This window comes from Piliocolobus tephrosceles, chromosome 17 (assembly GCF_002776525.5).
Source record: "Piliocolobus tephrosceles isolate RC106 chromosome 17, ASM277652v3, whole genome shotgun sequence".
Lineage (NCBI taxonomy): Eukaryota > Metazoa > Chordata > Mammalia > Primates > Cercopithecidae > Piliocolobus > Piliocolobus tephrosceles.
In genome coordinates, this window is record NC_045450.1 from 18,612,888 (window position 1) to 18,637,105 (window position 24,218).

General features: G+C 42.5%; 1 protein-coding gene across 1 annotated transcript in view; it reads left to right on the forward strand.

Annotated features, from left to right (window-relative positions):
* The window catches only part of IQCK (IQ motif containing K), a 133,288-nt gene that overhangs the window by 55,187 nt on the left and 53,883 nt on the right, over positions 1–24,218 (forward strand). The window contains exon 7 of the mRNA XM_023225017.2: positions 15,228–15,312. Within this exon, the coding sequence (XP_023080785.1) occupies positions 15,228–15,312 (85 nt within the window). The remainder of the gene's footprint in view (positions 1–15,227; positions 15,313–24,218) is intronic.

A 24,218-nucleotide genomic window follows, 5' to 3' on the forward strand; every position in this document is an offset into this window, starting at 1 on the left:
GGCTGTGTTCCAATAACACTTTATTCACAAAAACAGGTGGTGGGCCAGATTTGGCCCATGAGCTACGGTGTGTTGATCCCCTGTTTCAGGTGGACACCAGTAACCTTCCCAAACCATGGTCTCATGTAAAAGAAAAAAAAAAAAAAAAAACCCAACATAATTAGAAGTAAATAGTAGGTGGGAAAGATGGAAGGAGAGAAAAGTTTATGATTACATCAGGAATTCAGGAACTTGATATGTGACAGTCTTCAGTGATGAACCATTCTAAGATGTGACCTTTCTGTTGGGTGGCTGACCCGGAGGGAAGGTAGGGGTCATTGGAAACATGTGGACCCAACGTGATGGTGTTGTGGGCATTATCAGCATAGATAATGAAGTAGCTAAGAACACTAAGGGGAGACAGCTGAAGAAGATGGCGGTGAGTCAAATCCCACAGTTGCCAAAGGAAGTGTAGGAATGTTCTAGAAGTCAACGAAGTGGCAGTGTAGTGTGGTCATTAGGAGCTTGGAAGCACTAGAATCACACCCCTGCATTCTAAACCCAGCTCCACCACTTCCAACTGTATGACTTTGGGCAAAGATGACTTAATGCTTCCAGCCTCAGTTTTTCCATCTGAAAAATGGCCTTTCATCTGAACAAAGTTCCCCACCTAAGAGGAATCCTAGTGCCAACTATTATAATATTTTATTATTGGTACATATACCAAGCAGGTATGTTCCAGCTAAAGGGAATTATTTGTATTATCTGTTCATTTATTCAGGTAATACTTTTTTTTTTTTTTGAGACAGGGTCTTACTGTCTGAAAAAAAAACCAGGGTCTTACTCTGTTGTTCGGGCTGGAGTGCAGTGATGTGATCTTGGCTCACTGCAACTTCTGCCTCCTGGGCTCAAGCTATCCTCCTGCCCCACCCTCCCAAGTAGCTGGGACTATAGGTGTGCACCACCATGCCTGGCTAATTTTTGTAGATTTCACCACATTGCCCAGACTGGTCTGGAACTCCTGAGCTCAAGTAATCCACCCACCTTGGCCTTCCAAAGTGCTGGGATTACTGGCGTGAGCCACTGCGCCCAGCCAGCTAATAATTATTGAATGCTTAAATATGCTCTAAAATTGTGGAGCAGGCATATTCATAAGTGAGCTGGCTACCATTTATGAAACATCTACTATGTGCCGTGGAAACATGACACATGGAAACAGACACACATGGTTCCTGTTTTCATGGACAGACATACTGTGTATAATTGAATTGAAGTGTATGTGTACTTCATTTATGCTAATTCAATGATATGCTCTTGGGAAGAAGAGAGAAAGACAGAGAGGGGAAGAAAGGGAAAGGGATAAGAATTTTTAAGGCCGGGCACGGTGTCTTACCCCTTGCCTGTAATTCCAGCACTTTGGGAGGCCAAGGCAGGTGGGTCACGAGGTCAGGAGTTCGAGACCAATCTGGCCAACATAGTGAAACCCCATCTCTACTAAAGATACAAAACATTAGCAAGGCGTGGTGGCACGTGCCTGTAACCCCAGTTACTCAGGAGGCTGAGGGAGGAGAAACACTTGAACCTGGGAGGCAGAGGTTGCAGTCAGCTGAGATTACGCTACTGTACTCCAGCCTGGGTGACAGGGTGAAACTCTGTATCAAAAAAAAAAAAAATTAAATGCAAACAATTCTTGCCATTTTACTCTAGAGGTGATGTACAAAATAGGACACATGACTCAGCTCTTTCCTCAGTTGTTTTCAATTTTGTATACCCCTCATAACATAAGCAGCTCATAAGGCAACTACTTCCTTCTGTCTGTCTGTCTGTGTATTTATATATTTGCCTACCTACCTACCAAGCATTTACTTAGTGTTTACTTGGGTATTATTCTGGGCACCTTACAAATATTACCTATTTTAACTTACATCACAACTCTACAAAGTAGAAAATCGTAGTATCCCCGTTGTATTAGGCTAGGCTAGGCTAGATTGCAGTTATAAACGATACCAAAATACCAGTGGCTTAATGCAATAACAGCTTATTTCTTGCTCACAAGAAGATTGTTGTAGGTTGGACATTGCTCTTACTTCTGAGGTCACTGACGCAAAGGAAGAAAAGAATGTAGGAGGTCCCTCAGCTCTTAACCTTCTTAGTCTAGAAGGTTCTTAACCTTCTCACCTCTCTTTACAGAGCATGGCTTCAAACCAATTGCAGGGGAGGCAGGGATATGTAAAGGAACATGTGAGTATTTGGTGAACACTAGCTGTTCTGGGCACAGGCTTTTTTTTTTTTTTTTTTTAGACTGAGTCTATTTCTGTTATCCAGGCTAGAGTGCAGTGGCACGATCTAGGCTCACTGCAATCTCTGCCTCCCCATTTCAAGTGATTCTCCTGCCTCAGCCTCCCAATTAGCTGGGGCTATAGGCATCCACCACCATGCCCAACTAATTTTTGTATTTTTAGTAGAGATGGGGTTCCACTGTGTTAGCCAGACTGGTCTCAAACTCCTGACCTCAGGTGATCCACCTGCCTTGGCCTCCCAAAGTGCTGGGATTACAGGCATAAGCCACTACATCTGGCCCACAGGCATATTTCTAAGAAAGAACTGAGGCAGAGAGAAATTAAGTCTTTGCCCAGGATCTCAAGCCAGTGCATAGCGTAGGCAGGATTTGAACATAGGCAACCTGGCTGCAGAGTCTACGCACTGTTAAGAGCATGGCTAATTACTCTGCTCTACTGCCCCTTCTGTCACCTGGTCCTTAAAGTGATCAGTAGTGAGACAGGGAGAAACCTGGCTGTGTGAGACAGATTGAAAGATGCCATGTCCCGGGCACGGTGGCCACGCCTAGAATCCCAGCACTTTGGGGGGCCAAGACGGGCAGATCACCTGAGATCAAGAGTTTGAGACCATCCTGGCCAATATGACGAAACTCCGTCTCTACTAAAAACACAAAAAAATTATCCAGGCATTGTGGTGCATGCCTGTAATATGCCAGCAACTCGAGAGGCTGAGGCAGGAGAATCGCTGGAACCCAAGAAGCAGATGTTGCAGTGAGCCAAGATGGTGCCACTGCACTCCAGCCTGGGTGATACAGTGAGACTCCATCTCAAAAACAAATACACAGACAAACAAAAAAACGGTCAGCCACATACTCTCATTGAAGTGTGATGAGAGTGTTTTTATCCTTACCTTTCAACAGGGGTGGATGATGTCATATCTCCCGTTGGCTTCAGTCCTGTTTATAAATCCAGCACCATCCTCTTTTATAGTATATAGTCGTGACTCAACCAGCAAATCAGAGGCAATGAAATTATTTGCTAGCACATTAAGAAGAGAAAAAGTTTAAATTTCTATTTTGGCCAAAAAGAATGGCCCTGAGAATTGGTCAGATTCATTTGCAAAAATAAATAACTAAATAAGCAAAAGTGCACCACTGCCTTTCTGGTCTCATGTCCCAGAAGGGAAGGCTCATGAAAGACATCATTAAAACTGAGACCTTCAATGAAACAAAGATTGTGTTTTTGAAAAGAAAAGATTGCTTTGGGTGAAATGTCTTTTCAACTAAGTTTTATCCTTGAGTGAAAAAAAAAGGTGGTGGGGGGGGCAGGGAACCTATGATATGTTCATGTTGATGAAAGGTATCTTGTGACCAAAAGCAGAGGTGAAAACAAAAGTGTCACCGTGTCATTTGAGGACAAGCTCCAGCCGTATGATGATCTATTTGTGCTGAAGCTGATAGTGGAACTGAAAATGCTCCTGCCTTCAGAGTGGCACAAGAAACTGCATTTCATACTAAAGATTATAATTAAATGGTGGCACGGTGGAAAATTTGCTGTCATGTCCTCTTGATGGAAAAAAAAAAATCCTTTTATTTTGTGTTATAGAAGAGTAGATTTCTGTGTCAGTAATTTCGGAGGCCAGAGAGTCCCAAGAGGATAGTAAATCATCTTTGCTTTTTATATTCACATTCATCTTCAAATAGAGGGAGGAAGGAAAGCTGTTTCCTGAATTTGGGACATGCTGAGATGTATAAACTCTCTAGTGACTCCCTCTTGCTGGAGGTTTGACATGTGGTTGGCCCTTTCTCAGGGGCACTCACTACTGCTTCCGTTCTTTCTTCCTGCTGTTTCTCCATGGCTGTTTAAGAACCAGTTCAGGGCCGGGCACGGTGGCTCATGCCTGTAATCCTAGCACTTTGGGAGGCCGAGACTGGTGGATGACTTGAGGTCAAGAGTTTGAGAGCAGTCTGGCCAACGTGGTGAAACCCCGTCTCTACTTAAAAAAATGCAAAAATTAGCTGGGCGTGATGGTGCACGCCTGTAGTCCCAGCTACTCGGGAGGCTGAGGTGGGAGAATTGCTTGAACCCGGGAGGCCAAAGTTGCAGTGAGCTGAGATCGTGCCATTGCACTCCAGCCTGGGTGACAGTGCGAGATACCGTCTCAAAAAAAAAAAAAGGAACCAGTTCAGAGAGCCTGTGCGAAGCAGTACGGCAGGCACATCGAGACTCCAATCTTTGCCCCACCATTTAGTAAAGTGTTTTCCCTGAGTTCCGTCAGCTGTTGTAGAAAATTATCGAACTTGATGAGGGGGTTGTGGGAGCCCCCAATTTGTAGCCACATCAGACAGAAGTGTGAATAACCTGAAGACCCATTCCTTGTGACTGGCATCTGTAATGGAAGGTATTCTTGTGGGACTAAGCCCTTATCCTGTGGGCCTTCTGTGGGGTCTGCACTAACTGTGGGTAGTTAGTGCCAGAATTAAATTAAATTGTAGTGCCTGTAATCCCAGCACTTTGGGAGGCCGAGGCAGGACAATTACGTAAGGTCAGGAGTTTGCAACCAGCTTGGGCACCATAGTGAGACCCCCGTCTCTACAAAAAATTTTTTAAATTAGCTGGGTGTGATGGCACACACTTGTAGTCCCAGCTACTCCGGAGGCTGAGGGGAGAGAATCACTTGGGCCTGGGAGATGGAGACTGCAGTGAGCCATTAGCATGCCACTGCACTCCTGCGTGGGCAACACAGTGGGACCCTATCTCAAAAATAAATAAATAAATAAATAATTGTAGGATGCCCAGGTGGTATCTGCAGAGAACTGGAGAATTACTTGGTGTGAAAAACCCACATATTTGGTGTCAGAAGTCTTGCGAGTAGAGAAACAAAGGTTTTTCCTTTTAGTGCCTCAAGATGTCCACATTCAATCCCCAGACCTTGTAAATATATATGTTTCCTTATATGGCAGAAGGAGGGACTTTGCATATGTGATTAAGGATCATAAGACGGGAATTAGTATGTTAGTTTCCTAGGGCTACTGCAAGAGATCACCACAAAGTTGGTGCTTAAAACAACACACAAACATTTTTTTTGAGTCAGGGTGTTGCTCTTTTGTCCAGGCTGGAGTGCAGTGGTACAATCATAGCTCACTGCAGCCTTGATCTCCTGCCCTCAAGCAGTCCTCCCACTTCAGCCTCCCCAAGTACTGGGATTACAGACATGAGCCACCACACCCAGCCTTCAGTTTATCTGTTAAAAAGGTCAGTCCGGCAGCTGGATGGGGTATTGACTGAAATCAACCTAATAGTGCATACAGGGATGCAACTACAGTGAAGACATGATGCCCTCATGGAGAGGAGGAAGTAAAATAAATTGGATTTGGGACATGTTTTGAGGTTGGAACCAAGACTTGTTGATGGACTGGATGTTGGAGGAGAGAGAGGAGTCAAGAATGCAACAGAGATTTCAGGCCTGAGCAACTGGCTGAATGGGATCCCTTTACTGAAACAGAGTGGGGAAATAACAGTTCTCTTTTGAAAATTTAATGGGTATACTGAAAAATCACAAATTATTGGGAATAAAAATATGAAAAATTTTTTCTTTTTTCCCACTAACCACCACACTATATTACATTGACTCCATCTGCCATCTGGATAGCAGCTCTTTAATAATTTTGGGCCAAATTCCATAACTTTCTGGTCACTCTCTCTTTTTAGATCATCTTATTTCACCATTAGGATTTATCTCGGTTTTGTTTTTTGTTTTGTTTTGTTTTTTTGTTTTTTATGTTTTTTTTGACAGAGTCTCGCTTTGTCGCCCAGGCTGGAGTGCAGTGGCACGATCTTGGCTCACTGCAAGCTCCGCCTCCCAGGTTCACGCCATTCTCCTGCCTCAGCCTCCAAGCAGCTGGGACTACAGGCGCACACCACCGTGCCTGGCTAATTTTTTGTATTTTTAGTAGAGACGGGGTTTCACCGTGTTAGCCAGGATGGTCTCGATCTTCTGACCTTGTGATCCGCCTGCCTCGGCCTCCCAAAGCGCTGAGATTATAGGTGTGAGCCACCGCGCCCAGCCTCTTGGTTATTTTTTTAAATCACAAGTATTTTTTTAAATTTTATTTATTTATTTATTTATTTGAGATGGAGTCTTGCTCTGTCATCCAGGCTGGAGTGCAGTGGTGCGCTCTTGGCTCGCAGCAACCTCTGCCTCCCAAGTTCAAGTGATTCTCCTGCCTCAGCCTCCCAAGTAGCTGGGACTATAGGTATGCACCACCTCACCTGGCTAATTTTTGTATATTTTGTAGAGATAAGGTTTTACTATGTTGGCCAGGCTGGTCTCGAACTCCTGACCTCAAGTGATCTGCCCGCTTCCGCCTCCCAAAGTGCTGGGATTACAAGCGTGAGCCACTGTGCCTGGCCAAAAATTTATTATGTTTTTTATAGAGACAGTGTTGCCCTGGTTGGTCTTGAACTTCTGACCTCAAGCCATCCTCCCTCCTTGGCCTCTCTAAGTGCTGGGATTATAGGCATGAGCCACTGCACCTGGCCCATCCTGTTTATTTTTAAATCCTTAGTCTTCAGTCTCCGACTGGATATAAAACCCATCCTTCCCCAGCTCCAGCCACAACTAACTGTCTATGATTCAGGGGTCCCAGAACTTGGAAGGGGCAATAAATTCCCTCTTTATTTTCACTAATCTCTCACTTAAATCCAGCGTCTCCTTTAAGTATGAATGTGGGCAACAAACCTCAGTAGTTTCCATAGTATCCGTGAGTTTGTCCCTGACAGCAACCACAGACACATCTCATGTCACATTACAGTTGTTGCAGAGATCGAGAAATACCATTTACACTTGTCACACCTTTCAAATTACAGTAGTTAGTTGGCCTGCTATTAGCTCTTGTTATTTACTGCATAATTTAGAAGCACATATATTACTGTATCACCAGCTCTTATTTTAATATTTTGATACCTTTATTTCAACATAATTGGTTTGCCGTAATCCTATGTATTTACTTTTATGTTGTTAAAAACATTATTGTGAGAAGGAATCCAAACCACCAAAGTAGAGAGGGATCCGTGACACAAAAAAGGTGAAGATCCCCTGTGAGAGGTTTGAAAAGGGTGGGGAGGGAGGTGGCCTGCTCTTCTGAACATCCCCGGTGCCTGGGCCCACCCTTTAAATCCAGGGGAGGGAGACCAGGGAGTAGGTGGGTCTCCTTAAACTTTTCATTTAGTCACACTAGAGAAAATGTGTAATCAGTTACAAAGACGTGAAATAACACCACAATCTGGGCATATTTTATCAAGAAATACCAAGTATCACAGCCTTGGTTTTTTAAAAAAATGGTTACATCTGAAACCCACATGGGAGCACGTGGTCTTGCACTTTGCTGCTTGGTAAGTTCTGTTATCTGGACACGTATGCAGCTTCAATGATGGTGTTGGTAAAATGGGACTCAGCTCTGTGTGTAAGTAGGAGGATGATTCAGCCTGATGCTGGGGTAATAACCGCTTGTTGATCTCCCAGGGTGGAGATTAGTGAAGGGGCCAAAGCAACATCATATCCTGGTAACCATGATTTCTAAATATGCTTTAAGGCTACAGAGAGTAATGTTCCACAGGTTTTAGAGCTATTTGTGTGTTCACAGAAGGCTGGAATTGAAAGAATCCTATGAGATTCCGTCCTAACAGCTAGTCACCATATGGTCGGGGAGTACCATTCCAGATAACCTCTGTTGTACTTTTTAGAAATATTTTAAGTTTATAAGTCAAGAAGGTGATGCCTCAGCCAGGTCTGGTGGCTCACGCCTGTAATCCCTGCACCTTGGGAAGCTGAGGTGGGTGGATACTTGAGGTCAGGAATTTGAGACCAGCCTGGCCAATATGGTGAAACCCCATCTCTACTAAAAATACAAAAATTAGCTGGGTGTGGTGGCAGGTGCCTGTAATCCCAGCTACTCGGGAGGCTGAGGAAGGAGAATTACTTGAACCCGGGCAGTGGAGGATGCAGTGAGCCAAGATCATGCCACTGCACTCCAGCCTGGTCAACAGAGCAAGACTCCATCAAGAAAAAAAAATGTGATGCCTCAATATAGAGCATTTGGTAAGCCAGTTAGGATGGAAGGCGAGGACTGGATCAGGTCTCTTGCTGACTGTGACAGGTGGCCATTATCAAATATTAGTGAATTGCAAAACTTCATGATGATTGATTTAGAGCATGTGCCATCTTTGTAAATGGCTTTATATCTGGGTTGTGCTTTCATGTTCCAAGAAAACAACTTAATCTCTTAGTTAATGAAAAGTGGAAGACCGGGCTCGGTGGCTCACGCCTGTAGTCCCAGCACTTTGGGACGCTGAGGTGGGCAGATCACGAGGTCAGCAGTTCGAGACCAGCCTGACCAACATGGTAAAACCCCATCTCTACTAAAAATACAAAAATTAGCCGGGCATGGTGGTGCATGCCTAGAATCCCAGCTACTCAGGAGGCTGAGGCAGGAGAATCGCTTGAACTTGGGAGGCGGAGGTTGCAGTGAGCCAAGATCGCACCATTGCACTCCAGCCTGGGCAACAAAGACTCCGTCTCAAAAAAAAAAAAAAAAGAGAGAGAAAAGAAAAATGGAGAGCCTGGGCACAGTGACTCCTGCCTGTAATCCAGCACTTTGGGAGGCCAAGGTGGGAGGATCACTTGAGCCCAGGAGTTCGAGACCAACCTGGACAACACAGTGAGACACTGTCTCTACAAAAATACAAAAAAAAAAAAAAATTAGCTGGGAATGGTGGTGAATACCTGTAATCTCTACTGTTTAGGAGGCTGAGGTGGGAGGATGGCTTGAGCCCAGGAATTTGAGGCTGCAGTGAGCTATGATCATGCCACTACACTGCAGCCTGGGTGACAGAGCAAGACCCTGTCAAAAAAAGAAGAGAAAGAAAAGTGGATAGAATTTTGATTCCAAAATTTCATTTTCAATCTCAAGCAAGCTGTCTTCCTTTCTTCTTTATTCTGATTAAATGTGATTTTTGATGACACCTCTTTAATTGTCTTTGAACTGGATGAAGAAATTGATGAAGACTAGCGTCTCAGATTTTCTTATTATGTATTTTGTTAGCATGCTATATCTTCATGTCCTGCAGAGCTTTTACTTTGCGTCTGAAACAGGGGAAAGAAGCATGTATACGCGCGCACATGTGCACATACATTTATATACACACAACACAATCAGAAAAATAAATTTTTGTTCCTTCCCAGAATTATAGCATTTATTCTTTTTTGTGTGTGTGTGAGACAGAGTTTCACTGTTTCACACAGGCTGGAGTGCAGTGGTGCGATCTCGGCTCACTGCAACCTCCACCTCCTGGGTTCAAGCGATTCTCCTGCCTCAGCCTCCTGAGTAGCTGGGGTTACAGGCGCCCGCCACCATGCCCGGCTGATTTTTGTGTTTTTAGTAGAGACGGAGTTTCACCATGTTGGCCAGGCTGGTCTGGAACTCCTGACCTCAGGTGATCCACCCACCTCGGCCTCCCAAAGTACTGGGATTACAGGCAGGAGCCACCATGCCCGGCCAGCATTGATTCTTACAGTTCAAATGTATTCACATTTGAGAAAATAAGGAGGAGGACATGACAAATGAGCATTACTAGTAAAACAATTCTCCTTGGAAACATACCCAGCAGTCCTGTCGTGCCCGTCTGAACATGCAAAAACGTCTGCTTTGGGGATGTCTGATTTAAGCACTTTAAGGCCTCAGCTGCCTCCTTCTGTGATTGACGTGTTCATCTCTCCCCTCCCTAGTTCCCTGGTGATGAGCAGTCGCCTCTTTATTTTTATTTGACTTTAAGCCAGTTGCACTGATTCCAAGAGAGAGGAAAGGGCCTGGCGTGGCTTCTCTCCCTTCAAGCTGGCCCGCCGAAATGATTGATAATTCCCAGGACTACTCTTCCAAGAGTAAGTCCTTTTTATTTGGCCTGATTTACCATGGCTTTCTCATACTTATTCTTGGTTTGGGAGCTAGACAGCGCCCCATTATCTAGCTATGAAAGCAGGGATGTCACTAAAGGTGGCTTCTTATTACTGCTTAAAGGCCTATTAGAAATCTCATTTTGCTTTTTGGAGATGTCGTTGTGATGCAAAGCAGTTCAGGGTTTCATTACTGGTGAAAGCCCTTTGTTTGGGCTCACCCGTTGTGTTCTGAGATTTGCAGTTCTGTTTTCCTGCTGCTATTCCGAAACAGGAATACTGTTACTTTGAGGATTTCATGACATCAGTTGTGAAAAACATACTTAAAGCGGGAAAATTGCTGCTGAACAGAAAGGCACTATCAAATCTCCCCTCCAATACAAGTGACAAATTCTACTCTGTTTAGCCTTCCTGACATAGGATTTCCCTGTGGAAGTTCAGATAAATGAATATCTGCCAAGTTATTACTGTAAAGTTCAACAAAGAGGGCGTTTTCTATGATTCTCCACCCTCCCTGCCCCCATTTTTTTTTCTTTGTGTTTTCTTCTCCTTAACACTCAGCAGCTGCTAGACCCTGACTTCTATGCTACTGACCTTGTGAGCTGGCCCTGTCTTCTCTCTGGGCCACTGTTTCCTGCGCAGTTTGCATTCTCAGCTGGAAACGCTCAATGACCTTGAACACAGAGTCCCTTTACCCCTCTATGCCTCAGTTGTTTCAACCCTAAACAAAGGATAACAACTCATTCTTCATGTTGTGTGGATTTAACAAAATCACATGTAGAAAGTGCTTAACACACAGCTGGGCACAGAGGCAACTACTCATTCCACAAGTATTTGTCGAGTGTGCCTACTCTGTGCCAGACATTGTCCTACGTGCCAGGGACACCAAGAGGAGCAAACACAGGACCCATGTCTACCCTTGTGGAGCTTTCAGACCAGTAGAAGATTTGAGCATTGATTAGGTAATTACAAGGACTTCTATCTCCAAATTGGGCCAAGGACCAGGAAGGAAAATTACAGGAAGCTTCCTTGGGCCCTGATGTAATCAAAGGACATTTTTCAATTACTTTTTTTTCTTTTTGAGATGGAGTCTTGCTCTGTTGCCCAGGCTGGAGTGCAGTGGCACGATCTTGGCTCACTGCAACCTCTGCCTCCCAGGTTCAAACGATTGTCCTGCCTCACCTTCCCAAGTAGCTGGGATTAAAGGCACACACCACCACAGCTGGCTAAGTTTTGTACTTTTAGTAGAGATGGGGTTTCACCATGTTGGCCGAACTGGTCTCGAACTCCTGACCTCAGGTGATCCACCGTCCTCGGCCTTCCAAAGTGCTGGGATTACAGGCCCATGAGCCATAGCGCCCTGCCTCAATAACATTTGAATGGAGATCAGAAGCAGGAATAAGAGGGAACCAGGAAAAAGAGGTGTCAGGCCTCACACCAGCCCCAAGGTGCATTTGAGCAAATTAGGAAAAGGTATCCTCACCTTAGGGCAGACGTGGCCACACACCCAGGAGCAGAGCAGGTGCTGGATTTTAGCACCCTCTGGCCGATGAGCTGGATGCCCTTGAGCAGAGAACAACGAGGACCTCTGTACAGGGTGCCTCTGGCTAGGAGTAGGGGATACTGGAGGCAAAGGAAAGCACCTTAGCAAAGGCCCTGAGGTGGGAGAAGCACGGCACATTTGAGGAGCTGCCAAGTGCCAATGAGGCAGGAGAATAGGGTCTGGAGGCATGGAACCTAAGGCTGTCTCACATCCTAGGAGTAAATTGAAAGGAAAACCCTAACTTTCCATGCCTAAGTAACAAAAGGACCAGAAACTCCTCCCTTTTCAACTCCCAAAATTTTCTCTGCAGCAGATGGGAAATTGGCTGTCCGCAACCAGTCAGACTGATTGCGGGTCGAGTCTTTGCATAGAAGTATAATTTTGTTACTTCGCTTCAGCCTCTGGTTGGCCGCTTTTTACAACCAATCAGACTGATTGCTGGCTACCACTTACTTCATTTACATGAGGTGAGCATGAAGTGGCCAATGGGAAACTTCTAGGGGGTATTTGGACCCAAGAAATTATGTATCCGGGCCCTTGAGCCACTGCTTGGGCCCGCTCCCACACTGTGGAGTGTACTTTTGTACTTTCGTTTTCAATAAATCCCTGCTTTCGTTCCTTTGTTGCTTCATTCTTTCTTTGCTTTCTTGGGTGTTTTGTACAATTCTTTGTTCAAAACACCAAGGACCTGGACAACTTGCAGTCACGACCCTCTACCAGTGACGCCCGCAGGGCTGAAGCATGAGGAGCAAGGCTGCTGGGAGGGGATCCAGAAAGTTCTCAGTAAATATCAGCCAGTGAGAATGCATTAGAGCATCATTCCCATGAATTCACTGCCAACACACCAAGGTCTCCTTATAAACACCAAGGTCTCTCTAGAAGCTGTTGAATTTTAACTAGTGAAGGGAAATTACTTCAGGGATGTGATTTGTTGGTGTCACAGAACTGAGATATAGTGAATCAGGACATTGGATGAAGAGAGACATTTAATGTGGAAAACAGGGAGCCAGGGCTGGGCTGGTGGCTCATGCCTGTAATCCCAGTGCTTTGGGAGGCTGAGGTGGGAGGATTGCTTGAGGCCAAGAGTTGGAGACCACATAGCGAGACCCTGTCTCTACAATTTTAAGAAAATTTACTTAAAAAATGTAAAAGAGACTGCGCATGATGGCTCGTGCCTGTAATCCCAGCACTTTGGGAGGCAGAGGTGGGCAGATCACCTGAGGTCAGGAGTTCGAGACCAACCTGGCCAACACAGTGAAACCCTATCTCTACCCAAAAATACAAAAATCAGCTGGGTATTGTGGCGAGCTCCTGTAGTCCCACTACTCAGGATGCTGAGGCAGGAGGATTGCTTGAACCCGGAAGGCAGAGGTTGCAGTGAGCCAAGATCATGCCACCGTACTCTAGCCTGGGGGACAGAGTAAGACTTCATCGGAAAAAAAGAAAGAGAGAGGGGGAGAGAGAGAGAGAGAGAAAGAAAGAAAGGAAGAAAGAAAGAAAGAAGGAGGAAAGAAGAAGGAAAGAAGGAAGGAAGGAAGGAGAGAGAGAGAGGAAGGGAGGGAGAAAAGAAGAAAGAGAGAGACAGAAAGAAAGAGGAAGGGAGGGAGGGAGAGAGGGGAGAGAAAGAAATGGAAGAATTGTCCAGCCAGAAAACCAGAGCCTGGCAACAGCTCTGCACTCACTAGAAATAGTGCTGATAACTTCTATGTTCTTTGTGGCTTTGATTTCTTTGGTTCTGGAATAATTCAAAAGAGCATTCATTCACTCAAACAAATATACTACATCAAGCTTTTCTTTTTCTTTTTTTAAGTCAGAGTTTTTGGAGGGAAATAAAACCCTTGGGTCCTGGAGAATCATGCACTGTTGCCAGTTAGCTTTGCAGTCTGTGACAGGCCGGGCATCTGCATTTGTTTGCCCAGTTGAGGCCTGGTGTGTCAGCACTCCATGGTAAGGGATGCTTGGGCTTTGGGATTGTAGAGGTCTGGGCCCAGATCCTGACTAGGCACCTACAAGCTGTGTGACCTTGGGTAGGTTAATCAACCTGTCTGTGCCATGAGTTACTGTCAGCTCTAGCTGTTATTTGGGATAGTTTTGAGGCCAGGGCACTTGGGAGTCCCTTACTTGCAAAGTCATTTCTGGGGATGCTATACTGGAAGCAGCCTCCATGTGATCCACATCCTTTGAGGGTTTCTTTCTTTTATTATCTGAACTGTCTTGGCCTTTGCTTTTCAGAGGCAGCTATGCTTTGCTTTGGGGGAAACATAAAGAACCTGAATTAAGGCAGATTTGTAAGTCCTTGTCATCTGTTAGTGCCTCTGTTAAACTTTTAGGGGGAAAAAAAGAGTAGTCTTGATTTTTTAATGTGGTATCTTTGATTTTTTTAAAAAATCCCATAATATGAAAAATCCCACAAGAGCAGACACTATCAACTGAGCCAGCACTTGAGATACTTTATTTCTTATTAAGATGAAGCAGTGAAACCAACCCAGTCCCATAGTTTTGTTGTTGTTGTTGTTGTTTTCGGATAAACATACAAATTGACCCTTCTGGTCTTAAAGCTTTAAACTTAATTTATCTGAGTTCCTTCCTCAGGGAAGGACCCCCAGGCCTCTCAAAAAAAAAAAAAAAAAAAGGTGGTATCAAAAAACTGAAACTCATCAGATCACCACATCTAGACAATGAGATGCCAGAGCCCTCATTCATCATGATTGCTTCCTAGCTCCTCCCTAGTTCTTGTTTTCTTACACATTGTCACATTTCTTCCCTGCTGTATAAACCCCTAGTTTTTGTCCATTTGGGAGGTGAATTTGGGATTGATCCCATCTCCTCCTGACTGTAGCACTCGATTAAGATTAGAGTCTTCTTCCCTGGTAATACTCATCAGCTCAGTGATTGGCATTCTGTGTGGTGAGCAGCAAGACCTACACCAAACCCCTGATGTTTCTGTTGTTACAGAACTTAAAAATGTGCTTGAATTTAAACCACATTAACCTGGAATGCACACTAATCAGAGATAAATTCCAGTGTTCCTTTCAGGAAAGAGATGAACTGTAGTCCTTAATTTCAATGGAAAGTTCGAGAAAGAGCTCTTTATTATGTCTCGGTCCTACTGCAGTACATAAAGGCAGCTGCTCCTCTGTCTCTTGCATTGTATCCAAATAGTCTCATGTCAGTAACATGTATGCTGCACCTTCAGGACTAAAATGCAAGTATAGCAGCCTGAGTCCTTCAAAAGAAGAATAGGCTAACAATGATTTAAGATTACACGTTTTTTTTTTTAAAAAATCCTTCCCAGATTTTAAAATAATAAACGCTAACTCAAGCGTACACTTTTCTATCTAAAATGACACTGTTGCCTGCTAAGAAAGGGGATGGATGAAGCACTTAATCAGAGAGGTCATTATGTTGTCAAAGGCAACGCCAAGGCTGAAGGACTGGATTCTCATGGGCATATGACCATTTTATTGCTTTTCAGCCCACGGCCGCCAATCCCACTCTCTCTCCTGCTGACAGAAGAGGAAGCGGCCCTCTACATTCAATCCTTCTGGAGAGCCTATTTGGTAAGAATCATATGCAACTGTGGTATTTGATTTAACAGGGAACTTTTGTGAGGAGGAGGGTCCAGGGGAAACCTTAGATGAGTTAGGAACAGGATATTCTAGCTAACATCCAGACCTCAGAAATAGGATTCTCTGTAACATGGCTCTTAAAGAGTGATTTAGAATTTGTACTGATACTGGCTGGGCATAGTAGCTCATGGCTGTAATCCCAGAACTTTGGGGAGGCCAAAGTGGGAGGATCACTTGAGCCCAGGAGTTCGAGACCATCCTGGGCAACATGACGAAACCTCCTATCTGCCAAAAAAAAAAAAGAAAAAAATACAAAACTTAGCCCGTGTGGCGCACATCTGTAGTCTAGCTGCTCTTAGGAGGCTGAGGTGGGAGGATGGCTTGAGCCCAGGAGGCAGAGGTTGCAGTAAGTGGAGATTGTGCCACGGCACTCCAGCCTGGGAGACAGAGATACACCCTGTTTCCAAAACAAAAACAAAAACAAATAATTTTTACCAAAACTTATTTTGTAGTTATTAAAAGTACTCTCTTCACCTTTTAAAGTTGGGTTGACTGGCCTGTATTGATATATACAGAGAAAACTACATTGTCATTTTAGAAAAAACGTTAGAAAATTCAGGTAAGTCGGATAAAAGAAATAAAAATTTTTGAGTCACTGATAGCTCCATCACCAAAAGATAATTATTGTTAACATTTTGGTATAAAACTTCAAACTTTAAAAATCTGAATTCACATAGTGACATATAAATACTTAACATAGAAAATAGCCTTTGCCTTTATAACCTGTCTTTTTTAACCATTTTTCTATTTGAGACTTTGAGGTTATTTACAATATTTTTTATTATTGTAATAAATGCTACAATAGACACCTTCGTTCAGTCATTTTTGCACATTCATCTGGTCATTTATATAGGAGAACCCTAGAAGTGGAATTTCTAGATGAAAAGGTAAGCTTTTTTTAAAGCTCCTGATCCTGGCTGGGCAAGATGACTCATGCCTGTAATCTCAACACTTTGGAGGGACAAGGAAGGAGGATCTCTTGAGGCAGGAGTTAGAGACCAGCCTGGGCAACATAGTGAGACCCTGTCTCTGCAAAAAAATACAAAAATGAGCCAGGTGCAGTGGTGGGCATCTGTAATCCCAGCTACTTGGGAGGCTGAGGCAGGAGGATCACTTGAGCCAAAGGGGTCAAGGCTGCAGTGAGATAGGATTGTGCCACTGTACTCAAACCTGGGTGACAAAGCAAGACCCTGTCTCAAAAAAAAAAAAAAAAAAACTCCTGATAATACTGTCATGTGGCCCTTCAGGAAGGATATAGTGTAAGAAGTTCTCACCAAATACATATGAGAGTAGCATGTGTATCTCATTCCAAAAAGTATACAACCTCTCCAATTATTTGGCAATTAGTGTATCAATGTTAACAAGCTTCCATAAAGCTCCCATTCTAGGTAGCAAGATGACTTTCCCCAAATCTGAGCATCATATATTGTGGAATGAGCTTACATTTAACATCAGCAGTGGCAAACACCGCCAGAGGAAAAGGTCCCAGTGGATTTCCGTAGAGAGCAAAGCTCTTCATACTCCATACACAGCTGGTGTAGGAAAAAGAGACTCTGATAAACACACCAGCAAACAGCTATCAATTAAGAAGTTGGGTTAATCCTAACAAGCTACAATTAATCAACAAATATTTGCTACGTGCCCATTGGTGGAACTGTCCCTGAACACAAGAGCTTACTGTATAAGTCAATATTGTCCAGTTATTCCACTCCTTTTGTGCATGGTACATTCCAGAAATCATGGGCTAAAGGGAAGTGTGAAAGTTAAATAACATATTTGCATGTTAAAGGAGCAGTCTATGCCCAAAGAGTTAAAAATAAAAATAAAAATAAAACCCTGTTACAGAAACCCCTATTATTCCCTGTGATTTAGACATAGTTTTTTGTGATGTAGGTTTTCAGTATTTCATACATATTTTATAAATGTGGTCTTTTTTTCTTCATTGAACACCAGAAGGTTAGCTTACATCCAGGGATGTCTAACCAAGGCAAAATATTCCTGCTGTTCAGATACTACTGGAATTCCATCTTTGATTTGTGAGACTTATACTTGTTACACTAGAATCAGCAATTTTACTTTTCTACTTTTGTGAAATGTTAAGAGCAGACTGTGAGTGGTGGCTCACACCTGTAATCCCAGCATTTTGGGAGGCCAAGACAGGGAGATCACTTGAGGTCAGGAGTTTGAAACCAGCCTGGCCAACATGGCGAAACCCTGTCTCTACTAAAAATACAAAAACTAGCTGGGCATGGTGGTGCATGCCAGTAATCCCAGCTACTTGGGAGGCTGAAGCATGAGAATAGTTTCAACCAGGAGGTGGAGGTTGCAGTCAGCCAAGATTGTGCCACTGCATTCCAGCCTGGGTGACAGAGTGAGACTCTTGTCTCAATAAAGAAAAGGTAAGAGCTAAGTGCAATAAAATAGTCATTTTCAAGCCCATCCTTGAAACAGGTGTGTGCTGTTTATTTCAAATGAACTCATACCCAGAAGCCCAGTATGTAACCAGTATATAACAGTAAAAGGGGAACTGTTCATCCCTGATTCTTCCATGGTAAGATTCCAGCCACCCTCATCCTCCCACACACAAGGAGCTTTGGGATTCATTCTTAGTGATATGAACACAGTATGAAAAGCAGTCTGTAATTCCACTTATCATACCAACAAAGCAGCTGAATTCCACTTGTCATACCAACAAATGCTGCCATATAAAACGATGTCAAAGTGGCTCAAAATTTAACTGTGGCTGTAACACCATCATCACACAATAGCTATAAATGTGTTTATAGCTAAAAAGATGTTTGGGGGCTATCAGTGTATACTGTATGAAAGTTCAGGCTGTTCAAATCTAAACACCTCCCCTGTTAAAATCATAACCAAAGGGGGCTACAAAAGGGGGAACAATTTTGAGCCATCACTGGAGGGAAAAGATGTCTGATGTATGGATGACCTTAGAAGGCACCACGGAAAAGAGGCACTTCCTCAGTCTTAAAGAGGAGGTGGGCACTGGTATGTCAGCTGGGACCAAGAGGGCATTCCAGGGAGAGGAAACAGCATACATCCATTGTTAAAAGAAAAACTTTAGACAAATTTAGCAAAAGTTATTTGAGCAAAGAACAATTCATGAATTGGGCAGCACTAGGAAGCAGGAGAGAGGTTCAGAGAGCTCTACCCAGCAACCTAGGCAGGCCTTATTTATAGACAGAAAGTGGAAATGACATCCAGAAACAGCTTGATTGGTTACAACTTGGCATTGCCTTATATGGGCGTGGTCTCATCAGTTGGCAGCCTGCAGTTGACTGAAGCTTGTCTGCTGTGATTGGCTGAGACTCAGCTATTTGTTACAAGAATGTACTCGGAGATTGCAGTTCATGATCCATGGAGGCAGGTTTAGGCCAAATTTAATTTGACACTATTATGCCATTTTTTGTTAAAGCATATTGTATATTTTGAACACATGCACACACACACGGATAGGAAATTAGCTAAAAGGAAACAGCAATCTGACAACAGCGAGTACCTTGGGGTGGTTGGGAAAGAACTAGGAAGACTCTAGCCTTATGTATACTGAACACTTTTTTTTGTTTGTTTTTGTTTTTGTTTTTTTGAGATGGAGTTTTGCTCTTGTCACCCAGGCTGGAGTGCAGTGGCGTGATCTCAGCTCACTGCAACCTCCACCTCCCAGGTTCAAGCAATTCTCCTCCCTCAGCCTACTGAGTAGCTGGGACTACAGGCGCATGCCACCACATTCAGCTAATTTTTGTATTTTTAGTAGAGACAGGGAGTTTCACCATGTTGGCCAAGCTGGTCTCAAACTCCTGACCTCAGGTGATCCACCCACCTCGGCCTCCCGAAGTGCTGGAATTACAGGCGTGAGCCACTGCACCCGGCAACACTGAACACATTTTTTTATAAAGAGAATGTAATATGATTTTGTTTAATTAAAAATTAACTTAAACCAGAGATCATCTCAATGGATATAGAAAATGCATTTGATAAAAATGTTTTCATGACAAAAGCACTTAACAAACTGGGAATAGAAGGGGATTTCCTCAACCTGGTAAAGTTGTGAAAACCACAAAGCTAACATCACATTTAATGGTGAAAGACTGGATATTTTCCCCCAGGATTAGGAACAAGAGGAAAATGTCCTGTCTTGCCACTTCAATTTAACATAGTACTGGTAGTTCTAGCCAGGAAAATTAGGCAAGAAAAATAAATAAAAGCATTTGAATTGGAAACAAAAAAGTAAATATATTTCCAGTCATAGATGACAAGATCTTATATATAGAAAATTGTAAAGATTCACTAAAAACAACCTATTAGAACTAATAAACAAGGTTGCAGGATACAAGATCGATATACAAAAAGCAACTGAATTTCTATACACTTAGCAATGAACAATCTGAAAATGAAATTAAGAAAATAATTCCATTTGCAATGGCATCTGAAAGAATAAAATATTAGGAATAAATTTAGCAAAAGAAGTGCAAGGCTTGCATGCTGAAAACTATAAAACATTGAAAGGTATTAAAGAAAACCTAATCAAATGGAAAGACATCCTGTGTTCATTGACTGGAAGACTTGATATTGTTAAGATGGCAGTGCTCCCCACATTGATCTATAGGTTCAACATAATGCCTATCGAAATCTCGGCTGGGGTTTTTGTTTGTTTGTTTGTTTGTTTGTTTGTTTGTGAAATTAACAAGCCAGTCCTAAAATTCGTATGAAGATGCAAAGGGACCCAAAATAGTCAAAGCAATCTTGAAAAAGAAGAACCAAGTTGGAGGATTCACCCTTCCCTATTTCAGAACTTATTACAAAGCGCAATAATCAAAACTGAGTAGTACTAGCATAAGGATAAATGTGTATATAAATGGAATAGAATTGAGAGTCCAGAAATAAACTCTTACATTTATGGTCAATTGATTTCCAACAAGGGTGCCAAGACCATTTAATGGGGGAAAGAATAGTCCTTTCAACAAACGATGCTGGAACAACTGGATATTCACATGCAAAAGAATGAAGTTAGACCCTTACTTCATATCGTATATGAAAAATTAAATCAAAATTACTTAAATATCTAAATGAAAGTGTGAAAACTATAAAAATATTAAAAGAAAACATGGATGTAAATTTTCATGACCTTATATTAAGCAACAGTTTATATAACAAAAAGCCAAAGCAACAAAAGGAACAAAATAGATAAATTGGACTTCATCAAATTAAAAACACATTTTGTGCTTCAAAGAACATCATCAAGTGAGTGAAACAAGAACCCACAGAACAGGAAAAAATATTTGCAAGTTCAGGCATTCGATAAAGGTCTCATATTTATAATATATAAAGAACCCTCACAACCCAACAGTAAAAGTACAAATGACCCATTTACAAAATTGGCAAAGGATTTGAGTAGACATCTCTCCAGAGAATATATACCAATGGCCAATAAACACAAAAAGATGCTCAACATCACTAGTCATAAGGAAATACAAATCAAAACCACAATGAGATATCACTTCATATCCACTAGCATGGCTAGAATCAAAAAGACAGTAACACAATTACAGGTGTTGGTGAAAATATAGAGAACTTGGAACGTTTATCCACTGCTGATGAGAATGTAAAATGGTGCAGCCTCTTTGGAAAAGAGTTTAGCAGTTCCTCAAGGAGTTAAACATAGAGTATCCACTTTATATCCAGCAGCTTCACTCTTAGGTATATATTTAAGATAACTAAAAAACATCTGTCCACACAAACACTTGTGCATGAATGTTCATAGAAGCATTATTCATAGTGGCCAAAAAATGGAAACAGCTCAAATGCCCATCAACTGATGAAAGGAGAAAAAAAACGTGGTACATTCACATATGAAAAGAAAATACTGTTACCGGCTACAAAACGGATGAATCCTTAAAACATTATGCTAAGTAAAAGGAGGTCAGGCACAGTGGCTCACGCCTGTAATGCCAGCACTTTGTGAGTCTGAGGCGGGCGGATCACCTGAGGTCAGGAGTTCAAGACCAGCCTGGCCAATATGGTAAAACCCCGTCGCTGGTAAAAAAAAAAAAAAAAAAAAAAAAAAAAAAAAAAATTTAGCTGGGCATGGTGGTGGGCACCTGTAATCCCAGCTACTCAGGAGGCTGAGGCAGGAGAATTGATTAAACCCAGGAGGTGGAGGTTGCAGTGAGCTGAGATTGCACCATTGCACTCCAGCCTGAGCGACAGAGCGTGACTCCAACTCAAAAAAAAAAAAAAAACAAAAACAAAAACACCAAAAAAACACATTATGCTAAGTAAAAGAAGCTAGAGAGAAAAGGTTGCATTTTTACATGTAAATGATTCCACTTAAATGAAATATCCACAATAGAGAAATCTATAGATGAAACTAGATTCGTAGTTGTCAGGGGCTGGAGAAAGGGGAGAATGAGTGACGTCAGATGGCTACAGGGCTTCTTTTCGAAGGAATGAAATGTTCTGGACTTAGTGGTGACGGTTGAACAGGTTTGTGAATGTAAGAAAACCACTGAATGGCAAACTTTAAACGGGTGAATTTTGTGGTATGTGAATTATATAAGAGAAAATAAACAAATATTGTGGAGAAAAGATAAAGCAAGTCATCATTTTATTCCTTTTGACCAAGTGTTATTTTGATACAAGTTCTTGATTTTCGACCTGGTTTCAGCAGTAAAAAGTAAACGTCCTATGACTAGCAAAAGGGCTTTCAGGAATGCACAAAATGAATCTTGAAGCTCCCTTACGCTCTCCTTACCCACTGCCATGTAGGTTTTACTAGATTTGCCAGTGACAAAAACTTTTGCTTATGTTCTCTCAAATGCCCTGAAGGAAAAATAGAGTCTTTCTACAAGTTTTGTTTGTTTGTTTGTTTTGGTGTGTGTATATAGCAAAATGCATCTAACAGAATTTACCATCTTAATTTTTAGGTGTACATTTCAGTGGCATTAAGTACATTCACAATATAATGCAATCATGACCACCATCCATATCCTTTTTCCTCTTTCTCAATGGAAACTGTGTACCCATTCAATAATAATTTCTCGTTCTCCCTCTTCCTGGCCCCTGGCAATCACCATCATATTCTCTGTCTCTATGAATTTGACTACTCTAAATATGTTGTATAAAGGAGGTCATACAGTGTTTGTCTTTTTGTGACTGGCTTATTTTATTGAGCCTAATGTCCTCAAGGTTGTTTCATCCACGTTGTGGCATGTGTCAGAATTTTCTTCCTTTTGAAGGCTGAACAATCTTCATGCCATGAAGTTGTAAAATCCAGACATCTGACATCTTCACCCATCTAACACAAAACTAGCCAGATGTCTCATAAAAATATTAATATATTTTAACCAACCACATTAACAGAGATGTCATGTGATCTGAAAGGCTATTTGTAGTGAGCCATTCTTGGTAGCTGTGATTTTGTAATTCGCATTCTAAATAGGTCCCGGATATTTATGACTACACATTAAGCGCTTCTATAGAAGTGGACATTCTCTTCGTTCTGTTATTTATTTATTTATTTATTTATTTATTTATTTATTTATTTATTGATACAGGGTCTCGCTCTTATAGGCAGGAGTACAGTGGTGTGATCTCGGCTCACTGCAACCTCTGCCTCCCAGGTTCAAGCTATTCTCCTGCCTTAGCCTCCTGAGTAGCTGGGATTATAGGTGCGTGCCACCATACCTGGCTATTTTTTGTATTTTTAGTAGAGACGGTGTCTCACCATGTTGGCCAAGCTGGTCTCAAACTCCTGGCCTCAAGTGATCTGCCCTTCTCGGCCTCCCAATGTGCTGGGATTACAGGTGTGAGTCACTGTGCCCGGCCTGTTTCTTCATTCAAAATTCGAGTCTAGTGGTTGAAAAGTCAGATTCTTTGGGTGGCCAAGGCAGGTGGATCACCTGAAGTCAGGAGTCTGAGACCATCGAGACCAACCTGACCAATATGGTGAAACCTTGTCGCTACTAAAAATACAAAAATTAGCCGGGCGTGGTAGCGGGCGCCTATAATCCCAGCTACTCAGGAGGCTGAGGCAGGAGAATCACTTGAACTCGGAAGGTGGAGGTTGCAGTGAGCCGAGATTGTGCCATTGCACTCTAGCCTGGAGGACAAAAGCGTGACTCTGTCTCAAAAAAAGAAAGAAAGAAAAGTCAGATTGCTTTAATGTGCAAAAACTGAGTGTTGGTTTTTTAATGTTGTGAATGAATTCTGGTTCTGTTCTGAAAACTCTCCTTTTCCTATTGTGATTGGTGATAAGTCACGCACTATTGCATCACTGGTGTTCTTCAGTTTATGAAATCTTGGATACAATTGGTAAGAAAAAAAACCTTGCTTTCTTGTGAAGTTCAAATATGAGGTTCTTATGCGCCATCATGATTGAAATTTCTTTCATGATTTTAGAAGTAGAGACCAGATAAATCCACTGAATATTTATTCTGTCTGAATAAGCGCCCGTGGTGTTTTATGCCTTCTACTCATTTGTTTTGTTTTATTCTAACTCAGCGGAGTCACCCAGGGTGGCATGCATTAGCAGTCCTCCCCTCCTCCCAACATCAGCTCCCCCTCCAGGCATTGTGACAACTGAGAATTACAAAGTCCATCAATCATTACACGTTATTTGATGAACAATACAGTGCCAGGTTGCTACAGCGGCCCCTTTGAGGCCTTGAGAAATTAAAAAAAAAAAAAAAAAAAAAAACGGTAAAATAAAATAATGGAGATTTCTGATCTCCACTTGCAGAGAATAATAAGAATCTGTGCATTGAGCGAACTGACCTAGGGTAAATGAGGGAACCCCCAAGGAGAAACAGCTTGGTATCAAC